The sequence below is a fragment of the Vidua chalybeata genome, chromosome 32 (assembly GCF_026979565.1).
Source record: "Vidua chalybeata isolate OUT-0048 chromosome 32, bVidCha1 merged haplotype, whole genome shotgun sequence".
Taxonomy (NCBI): Eukaryota; Metazoa; Chordata; class Aves; order Passeriformes; family Viduidae; genus Vidua; species Vidua chalybeata.
The window spans coordinates 438,827-448,942 of record NC_071561.1 but is presented as its reverse complement, the minus strand read 5'-3'; the positions used below and the strand labels follow the sequence as shown (position 1 = coordinate 448,942).

The 10,116-nt window shown below is 72.7% G+C and overlaps 2 protein-coding genes across 2 annotated transcripts; one reads left to right on the top strand and one right to left on the bottom strand.

Annotated features, from left to right (window-relative positions):
* Positions 1-319: 319 nt before the first annotated feature.
* Positions 320-6,001, bottom strand: MAP3K11 (mitogen-activated protein kinase kinase kinase 11). The gene is made up of 10 exons (XM_053968209.1): positions 5,248-6,001; positions 4,417-4,597; positions 4,032-4,180; positions 3,687-3,856; positions 2,832-3,063; positions 2,275-2,388; positions 2,103-2,169; positions 1,917-1,993; positions 1,046-1,837; positions 320-840 (listed from the first exon to the last, which is right to left on the bottom strand). The coding sequence occupies exons 1-10, from the start codon at positions 5,921-5,923 to the stop codon at positions 713-715; spliced, it is 2,586 nt and encodes an 861-aa protein (XP_053824184.1). The 5' UTR covers positions 5,924-6,001; the 3' UTR covers positions 320-712.
* A 1,390-nt stretch (positions 6,002-7,391) lies between these two features.
* On the top strand, positions 7,392-9,528 carry LOC128802011 (pecanex-like protein 3). Its single transcript, XM_053968218.1, has 5 exons — positions 7,392-7,585; positions 8,180-8,367; positions 8,494-8,578; positions 8,664-8,703; positions 8,815-9,528. Exons 1-5 carry the CDS (start codon positions 7,430-7,432, stop codon positions 9,102-9,104), a joined length of 759 nt encoding a protein of 252 aa, XP_053824193.1. The 5' UTR covers positions 7,392-7,429; the 3' UTR covers positions 9,105-9,528.
* Positions 9,529-10,116: the final 588 nt, after the last annotated feature.

Genomic DNA, 10,116 nt, shown 5'->3' with positions numbered 1-10,116 from the left:
CCCCCAAACTCCTGGGACCCCACCGCGGGGAGATGGAGCCCCCCCCCCCAAACCCCGGAATCCCCCCCCCAAAACCCCAAAAACCCCGCACTGGGTGGGCGAGGAGATGGGATCCCCCAAACGCTGGGACCCCCCCCCCCAAGGTGGAAAGGACCCCCCACAAAACGCTGGGATCCCCAGGATGGGCTGTGGGGGGCGAATGGGACCCCCCCAACCCCAGAGCCCCCCTCCGAGGGGGGTGGGACCCCCAAACACACGCCCCCCCCCACTCTGGACCCCCCCCAAGGCAGGACGAGGCGTCCCCGGCAGTTTTGGGGTCTCGGGAGTTTTATTTGGTCACAGTCGCCCCCCAAAGCTCCCGGGACCCCCGTCCAGTGTCGGGACCGCCCGGGGGCGGGGCTTCCGCGAAGAGGGCGGGGCCTCAGCGCGCCCACCAATCAGGGCGGAGCTTCCTGGTTTGCCCCAGGAGGGGGGCGTGATTTCCTGCCGTGTGGCCCCGCCCAGGAGGGGGCGGGGCTTCTGTAATGCCCTTTGCTTTGACCAATGGCGCGCCAGCGCGGGCGGGGCTTCCGCTTCCTCAGCTGTCAATCACAGCCCGGTGGGGCGTGGCCTGAGATCCGGGCGGAGCTTGCTGCTGTCAGTCCGTCCTTCGCGGCCGCTCATTGGTCGCCGGAGGGTGGCGGGGGGCGGGTCCAAGGCGTGGCGAGCGCTCTCATTGGTCGGTGAAGGGGTCTCGGGGGCGGGGCTCGGCGGGGGGCGGGGCCCGGCGCGGCCCCGCGGACACGAAGCTCCAGGGGTCGATGCGGGGGCGGAGCGGGGAGGGGCGGGGCCGGGCGGGGCCTGCGGGGAAAGGCGGGGCTGGGGGCGGTGCGATCCCCCCCGAACCCCAAAACTGCCCCGCGACCCCCCAGAACCCCCCGACAGTGCCCCCACGGCCCCCTGAACCCCACCAGAGTCCCAGAAATGCCCCACGACCCCCCACAACTGCCCCCAACCCCCCCCCCAATCTGTCCCCCAGACCCCCACCCCCCCCAGTCCCACTCACCCCACTCGGGGGTCCCAGCCGGGCTCAGCTCTCGGGGTCTCCGGGCCCCCCGGGGGGACGGCTGCAGCCCCAGCTCGGGGGTCCCGGGGGTCCGGGCACGACGTGGCTCAGGGGTCCCGGGGGTCCCGGGGGTCCGGGGCTGACCCAGCTCGAGGGTCCCGGGGGTCCGGGCACGGCCCTGCTCGGGGGTCCCGGGGGTCCTGGCTCCCCCTTGCTCGGGGGTCCAGGACCAATTCAGCTCCAGGGTCCTGGGGGTCCGGGCTGGCCTCTGCTCGGGGGTCCCGGGGCTCCTGGGGGTCCCGGGGGTCCCGGGGGTCCGGATCCCACTCGGATCTGGCGACCCGGGGATCCGGGCTCGCCCCTGCTCGGGGGTCCCGGGGGTCCCGGGGGTGCCGGGGGTCCGGATTCCGCTGGGATCAGGGGATCCGGGGGTCCGTGCTCGGCTTGGCTCAGGGGTCCTGGGGGTCCCGGGGGTCCGGACTCCGCTGGGATCGGGGGATCCGGGGCTCCGGGCTTGGCTCGGCTCAGGGGTCCCGGGGGTCCAGGCACGACCGGTCTCGGGGGTCCCGGGTGACTCTGGGGAGCCCAGGGTGCGCTCCCAGCGGCGCGGGGACAGGCGCAGGAGGCCGGGGGAGGGCGGGGGGCTGCGGGGGGACTCGGGGGGGGCCAGGTCGCGGCCCAGCCCCAGGGACGCCAGCAGGGCCGAGCCCTTCAGCAGCGCCCGCCGCAGCAGCCGGGGGGTCCCTCCCCGAGACCCCCGGCCCTCCTCGGCCTCGGGGGGCCCGGCCTCGCCTGCGGGACACGACGGGGTCAGCGTGGGGAGGGGGACAGCGGGACGGGACCCCCGAGCCCCGAGCGCGGCCACACGCACCGTTGGGGGACGCGTCCCCCGGGCTCAGCTCCTCCGTGTCCAGGTACCAGGTGGTCTCGTCCGGGCGCAGGCGCCGCCTGCGGGGGACACCCCAGTGGCCAGGGGGGTTCGGGTGTCTGGGGAGGGGGCGCTGGGACCCCCCCGACCCCCCCCCGACCCCCCCACGGGGGGCGGTGGGGCACACACCTGCCATTGGGGGCACTGGCCCGGCCCCCGCGGCCCCGCGGCGGCTCCTCCTCATCCTCGGGCTCCACTGGGGACACAGAGCGGGGCGGGGGGGGGGGGGGGGGGGCTCGGTGTCACCGGGGGTGTCACCGGCGGTGTGATGTCACCGCCCCCCGGGGATGACGTCACTCACGCTGGATGGCGCGCAGGCGGGGGAAGGGGGGGGATTCCCCCGGCCCATCCTCGGGGTCGTGGCTCCGGGGGTCCCCCCCGGGTGACGCCTGGACCGTCAGGCGGTGCTTGAAATCTGGGCAGGGGGGGAGCGCCGGGGTCAGGAGAGCCCCAAGAACCCCCCCAAAACCCCCAGTGGGCACCCGCACACCCTCCAGCACCCCAAAAATCCCCAGAGCGCTCCCAGCCCCCTGGCTCCCTCAGCACCCCCAAATCCCCTGGACCCCCAAAGTCCCCAACACCTTCTGCTCCCCCAGGACGTCCCCAAATCCCCTGGACCCCCCCAACCCAACACCACCCCCAAATTCCCCGAGGATGGTGTTGGGGACTTTGGGGGTCCCCCCAAAGCTCCCCAAGCCCCCTGGTTCTCTCAGCACCCCCAAGACCCCCCCAGAACCCCCCACATCCCCCCAAAACCTAAATCACCCCCTGCTCCCCCCACACCCCCCAAAACCCGGGCGCCATCAAATCCTCCCCATCCCCCCCCTCCTCCCCGAAGCCCCCAGCCCCATTCCCCACCCTGGGGCATGCCAATGAGGTCGGCGGGCTTCCGCGGCCTCCGAAAGGGGGGTCGGCGTCTCTTGGGGGCCGGGGGGGGCCGGGGGGGTCCCCTGAGCATGAGGCTGAGCTCCCGCTCCAGCACCTCCAGCTCCCTGCGGGCCACGGCGGCCTCGCGCTGCCGCAGGGCCTCGGCCTGGGAGCGCTGGGCCCGCGAGGCCCTGGCCACGGCCTCCTCCCGGCTGCGCAGCTCCTGCGGGCACAGCGCGACACCGGGGGGCTCGGGGGGGCTCGGCGCCAAGGGGGTCTTGGGGGTCACGGTGGTCAGCGGGGTCACAGTCAAGGAGTGCCAGCAGGGCAGGGCGGGGCCACCGGGGAGGAGTCTGGGGGTCCCACAGGGGTTCTGGGGGGGTCTTGGGTGTCCTGGGATGGTTCCCCCAGTTGTTGAAGGGGTCCAAGGGGGTCTGGGGGTGTGCCTGGGGTGGTCCTGGGTTTTGGGGGTGGTGCCAAGGGTTGGGGAGGGTCAGGGGTTTTAGGGAGTACCCCGAGAGTTGGGGGTCAGGTGTTTGGGGAGGGGTCCCAGGTGTTTGGGGAGGGGTCCCAGTTGTTGGGGAGGGGTCCCAGGTGCTCAGGGCAGTGTCCCAAGTATTTGGGGGGGCCCAGGTGTTTGGGGGGGGGGTCCTAGCTGTTGAGGAAGGGTTCTAGGTCCTCATGCTGGGGTGTCCCAGGTGTTTCAGGGGGGTCCGAGGAGTTTGGGGGGGTGGTCTCAAGTGTTTGGGGGGGTCCCAGGTGCTCAGGACAGTGTCCCAGGTATTTCGGGGGGGTCCCAGGTGCTCAGGGGGGTGTCCCAGGAGTTTGTGGGGGTGGGGGTCCCACCTTCTCCCGCGCCCTCAGCTCGTCGAAGAGCCCCTGGATCTCGCGGCGCCAGGACTCCTGCAGGGAGTGGAAGGACTCGGGGGGCCCCAGCCCCCCCGGCTCCAGCCCCCCCAGCCGCCGCAGGATGGTCCCGAAGCCCGGCCGCCGGTGGGGGTCCTGCTCCCAGCAGGCTGCGGGGGGAAACCGGGGCTCTGGGTGGGGGGGGGCTCCTGGGGAACCCCCACATCCCACAGGCCTCCAGGTACCCCCCGACCCCCCTCCCCTGGGCACCCCCAACCTCCTGAGCGCCCCAATATCCGCCACAACCCCCCCGAACCCCTCTGCTCGCCCCCGGCCCCCCCGTACCTGCCATGAGCTGGGCGAAGGGCGGGGGGCAGGTGGACGGGATGGGCAGGGTCAGTTTGTTCACGGCCACGCCGTAGGCCACGGCCAGCCCGTCGATGCCCCGGTACGGCACCTCCCCGGTCAGCAGCTCCCACAGCAGCACCCCGTAACTTTGGGGGGGGGTACGAGGAGAGGGGGGTCAGACCCCCGCTCACATCCCCCAAAACCACCCCGCAACTCTCCAGGCGCCCCGTGAGGCACCCGGGCACCTCCCAGACCTGCAGCTCCCGTGACCCCGCAACGACCGGGGAACCCCCAAATCCCCCCCCGCGGGGGTTTGGGCACCCCAAACTCCACCCCGGCCCGGAGCTCCCTCCCCGCCGGGACCCCCAGGACCCTTCCCCACCTCCAGACGTCGCTGCCCTTGGAGAAGGTGGATGCCCGGATGACCTCGGGGGCCATCCAGGCGTAGGTGCCGGCCGCGCTCATCTTGGTGGTGCGCTGCCACTCGCGGGCCAGCCCGAAATCCGTGATTTTCAGCGTTTTCCCGCTCACGTCGTCCCCCACCACGGGCTGTGCCAGCAGCACTGCGAGGGCAGGGGCTCAGCGACCCCCCCCAGACAGCGACCCCCCCCCCCCCCAACAGCTGGGGTCTCCTCCCCCCTGGAAACCTTCGCATCCCGCTGGGGACAGCCAGGACCCCCGCCCTGGGGACACTGGGGACCCCAATATCAGGGATTCTCCACCCTTGGGGACGCTGGGGACCCCAATATCTGGGATTCCCTACCTTAGGGACCCCAATATCTGGGATTCTCCACCCCTGGGGACACTGGGGACCCCAATATCTGGGATTCCCCACTCTAGGGACCCCAATGTCTGGGATTCTCCACCCTTGGGGACCCCAATATCTGGGATTTCCCACTCTGAGGACCCAAATATCAGGGATTCTCCACCCCTGGGGACACTGTTGACCCCAGTATCTGGGATTCCCCACCCTTAGGGACCCCAATATCTGGGATTCTCCACTCTAGGGACTCCAATATCTGGGATTCTCCACCCTTGGTGATGCTGGGAACCCCAATATCTGGGATTCCCCATTCTAGGGACCCCAATATCTGTGATCCCCCACCCTGGGGGACCCCGGTGAGTGCCCCCCCCACCCTACCACCCCCAACCTCTGCAACCCCCCCTCCTCGAAGACCTCCCCGTTTAGGACCAGCCCCCTCCCCAGTCTCACCGTTGCTGGACTTGAGGTCGCGGTGGATGAGGGGCACGGGGGTCCCGGCGTGCAGGTACCGCATCCCCCGCGCCACCTGGCGCGCCCAGTCCAGCAGGACGGCGGGGGGGACCCTGCGGCCGGCCAGCGCCCTGGACAGCGGCCCCCCCGCCGCGAACTCCATCACCAGGCACAGGTGGGGGGGCTCCAGGCACACGGCCCGCAGCGCCACCACGTTGGGGTGCCGCAGGCGGGCGTAGAGCCGCGCCTCCCGCCGCAGGCTGGCCGCCCCCGCCGCCCCCGCGTCCCCCCGCGCCGCCTTCACCGCCACCACCTGGCCCCGCCACGTGCCCCGGAAGACGCGGCCGAAGCCCCCGGCCCCGATCACCTCCTCCAGCCGCAGCTCCCCGAAGGCCGCCCGGGCCGGTTCCCAAACCCCCGGCGGCGATGGGGAGCGGGAGCCCCCCGGGGATGGCGGGGAGGGAGAGCGGGACCCCCCCGGGGATGGCGGGGAGGGAGAGCGGGACCCCGCGGGGGATGGGGAAGGGGAGCGGGACCCCCTGGGGGAGGGGGGGAAAGGGGAGCGGGAGCCCTGTGGGAAGAGGGGGGAAAGGGGGGGCGATGGGGAAAGGGGGGGCGACGGGGAGTGGGACCCCGCCGGGGGGGATGGGGAGGGGGATGCCCGGCCCCACTCCATGGGGTGCTCCCCCCCCCAGCCCCGGCCCCCAGCGATGGCGCTGGGGGGGGGCGCTTGGGGGTCCTGTGGGGGGCTGGGGGGGTCCTGTAGCTGCTCGGGGGTTCCTCGGTGGCCCTGGGGGTGCCCGGGGGGGGGGGGGTCTATGGGTGCCCGGGGAGGGGTCTATGGGTGCCCGGGGGACCCCATGGGGTCCCTTTATGTCCTGGGGGTCACTGGGGTCACCTGAGCCCTGCAGGTGCTGCCTGTAAGGTCCGACAGCTCTGGGGGTCCCAGTGCAGCCCCCGGGGGGGGGTTTGGGGGTCAGGGGGTGCCTATGGGTGCCCTGGGGTGCCCCACACCTTCCGGAGCTCCCTTAGAGCTCCTATAGGTCCCGTATTGGTGCCTTCAGCTGCCGGGGGTCCCTGCGGGGACCTGAACTGTCCTGGGGGTCCCGATGGGTCCCTGGGGGTCCCGATGGATCCCCGGGGGTCTCAGTGGTTCCTGGGGGTCCCTACGGGTCCCCGGGGGTCCCTGTGGTCCCTGTTGCTCCTCAGAGTCTCGGCAGGTCCCTGGGGATCCCCGCGATCCCCGTGGCTCCAATGGGTCCCTGCAGCTCCCCGGGGGTCCCCGCGCCCCCTCCCCGGCCGCCACAACCCCCTGCGGGCCGCGGAGTCCCCCCGCCCCCCGCCCCGGTCCCCTCCCTCCCCGTCCCCGGTCCCCTCCTCCCCGTCCCGTCCCCCGGGGCCCCCCGCGCCCCGTCCCGTCCCCGCCTGGTCCCGCCGGAGCCCCCGCGGCCCGGAGGGGGGAGGAAGCGGCGTCCGGCGGCGTCCCCGGGGGGGGGCAGGGGGCGGCCCGGCCGCTCTGGGCTCCCGGGGGTCCGGCGGATCCCCGCGCTGGCTGAGGCGGCCCCGGGAAGGCGGAGCCGGGACATTGTCACCGGGACAAAGGAAAAGGAACCAGCGCCGGACGGGGCGGGCCGGGGGCACCGGACGCCGTGGGTGGGTGTGTGTGTGGGGGGGGGGGGGGGGGACCGGACGAGAGGCCGGCGCGGGGAGGGGGAGCGGCCCTGAGCCCCGCGCGCCCCCCCGGGACCCCCGCACCGGGCTGCGGGAGGCGCTGCTGCCCCGGGGGCCTCACGGAACACCGTCAGCGGAGCCCGGAGGGGCGGCGGGGCGGGCCCGGGCCCGGATACCGGCCTGGGGAGGGGGTCCCGTGTGTGCCCCCCCCCCCCAATTCCCCGTTCCGCCGCGGGGTCCCCAAGGCCGGGGCGCGCCGCTGGGGGGCGCCCTCCGCGCGGGGGGCACGGCGGGCGTGGCCACGCCCACCCACGGAAAGGGGCGTGGCTTACCCCCACGAGCGGGCGGGGGTAACGGGGAGGGCGTGTCCGGCGGGAAGGGGCGTGTCCTCCCCGCCGTTGTGACGTCATTCTCGCGCGCACCCGGAAGCGGCGCCGCGACCGGGCGGGGGGTTCGGGGGTCCCGGGGAGGGTTTGGGGGGTGGGGGGGGGGGGGGGGTCTCGGCGCCGCCATGGCGGGGGCGGCGGTGCTGCAGGTGCTCCGGCAGGGCGTGTGGGCCTCGCTGACCGGCGGCTGCTTCCTGGAGCCTCAGCTGGGCGCCTTCGCCAACTGCGTGCGGCTCTACGTGTGGCTCTTCCTGCTCGGGCTGCCGCTCGGCCTCTACTCGGTGCACCGGGACCGGGCTGGGGGGCTCCGGGCGGGGCTCCGGGGGTCCTCGGGCTGCCCTGAGGCGTTGTGTGGAGATGGGGGGGTTGGGGGTCTTTGGGGGGCTTTTAGGGGGAATATGGGGGGGACTTCAGAGGGTCTTTAAGGGGGGGTCTTCAGGGAGTCTTTGGGGGTGTTTAGAGGGGTCTTTGGGGGTGGTTAGAGGGGTCTTTAGGGGGTCTTTAAAGGGGTCTTTATGGGGACAGAGTGTTTTTGGGGGGCTCGTTAGGGGGTCTTTGGGGCGGGGGTCTATGGGGATCTTTAGGGGGAACTTTCGAGGGGTCTTTAGGGGGTCTTTAGGGGGGTCTCTGGGGAGACTTATGAGGGTTTTTAGGGGGGTCTTTAGGGGGTCTTTGGGTGTCTTTAGGAGGACTTTAGAGGGGTCTTTAGGGAGTCTTTAGAGGGTCATTATGGGGACATTTTGGGGGGCGCTTTAGGGGGAACTGTGGGGGTCTTCAGAGGGGGTCTCTGGGGAGCCTTTATGGGTGTTTTTAAGGGGTCTCCGGGGGTTTTGACGGGGTGCTGACCCCCCCCCCCCCCCCCCCCCGGTGTGCAGGCGCTGCCCCCCTCCCCCGCCGTGGCCGCTCTCTACTGCGGGCTCGTGGCCGCGTTTTTCGGGGCCGTCAAGGCCGTGACGTTCCGGCTGCACGCGCGCCTGGACCGGGACCCCGAGCGGGACCCCGAGGGGGGGGCGGCGGCGCTGCTGCCCCCCCGCAGCCCCCAGGAGCGGGACGGGACCCCCGGGTGAGTCTGAGGTGGGGGGGGGGGCGATGGGAGGGGTTTTGGGGGGCTGGGGGTGGGGGGGGTTTGGGGGTCTCTTCGTGTGTCGTCCCCCCCCCCACCGCACCCCTGACCTCTGACCCCGCACAGCCCCCCCGGGGGGGGTCTGCAGCTCTCGGTGCTGCGGTGGCCGAGCGCAACCCCCCCTCAACTCTGCGGCTTCAACCAACTCTCGGTGAGTGTGGGGCGCCCTGAGACCCCCCCCCCCGGCACAGAGACCCCCCCCCTCCCACCACCCACCTGATGTCACCTGTCCCCAGGAGCTGCTGCCACACCTGGACACCACCACCGGGGCTGGGGGTGAGCAGCACCGGGACCCCCCCCCCTTCCCCCCGGGTTTTGGGACCCCTCCCCCCGGGCCTTGAGACCCCCCCCCCCCCACCCTAAACCCCCTCTCGTGTCCCCCCCCAGAGCTCCGGGGCATCCTCACGGCCGCTGACCGGGACTGGCTGCGCTCGGTGGGTGTGGGGGGGGTCCCGGGGGGGGCCTGGGGGGGGCGCACGGCCTGTGGGGGGGGCACCGATGGGGCTGGGGGTGATGCCAGGACCCCCCCCCTGAGCCTCCTCCTCCTCCCCCCAGCCCCGGGGGGCTGCCCTGCAGGGTCAGGGGTCCCGCCCGGCAGCCCCCCCCCATCGCCCCCCCTGGGTGGGGGTCCCGGCAGCGCCTGCCCCACCCCCACCCCCCCGCGGACCCCCCCTTGAAGGCTGGGGAGGGGGGGGGGGCGCTCTGAGGGTGAGGCAGGTGAGACCCCCCCCCCCACGGTGGGATGTGAGTGGGGGGGCCCCAAAACTGGGGGGGGGGGTCCAGCCCCATAATGGGGGGGGGTCACTGGGATATTTTGGGGGGTCCAGCCCCACATGGGGGGGCTGGGGGGGGGGGGGCTGCTGCCCCAGAACGGAGGGGGGCTGGGGGCCCTGGGGCTGGGGAGGGGGCTGGGCAGGCTGCCCTAAACACGGGGAGGGGTGTTTTGGGGGGGGGTTTGACACCCCCGCGGTGACATTTGGGGGTGACCCCCCTCGCTTTCGGCCGTTTCTGGAGGAGCTCTGTCGGTTTGGGCGGCGAGAAGGAGAAATTAATAAATTAACAAATTAATAAATAAATAAAGCCCCTAACGGTTCCAAACTCGCCTTTTTGTTGTTGTTGGTTTTTTTTGGTTTTTTTTTGTTTTTTTTTTCTTTTTGGTTTTCCCGCCACGCTCAGACCGCGGGGGGGGGGGGGGGGCGGGGGGAGGAGGACACGGGAAAGGGGGGGGGGGGGGCACACAAACACCTGAGCCCTAAAATGGGGACGGGGGTGCAGGGAGCTGGTGGGGGGGGTCCGAGGGGCCCTTTGAGCCCCCCCGCCCCCCCCCGGCGCTGGGAGGAAGCGGCAGAAGAGAAGAGAAGGGAAGGGCGGGGGCGGGGGGGGGGCGCGGCCGCCGGGAGCCGCCGCAGCCGCTCGGAACGGGGGGTCCGGCACGGCTGGGACCCCCCCCAACCCCCCCGCACCCCCCCCCCCCCACACGGACAGCCGGGACCCCCGGCTGGGGGTGACACCCTGAACCCCCCCCCCAGGACGGTGACAGTGACAGGAGGGGCCGTAGGTAGGAATTGGTGAGGGGGGGGAGGGGGGTTTTTATGGGGTGGGGGGTCCCCAGGGGAAGGGTCTCACCCCCCGGGTGACCCCCCCGAGGGTCTCCTGTCACCCTAACCCCAAATCTCCCGCACCCCCCCC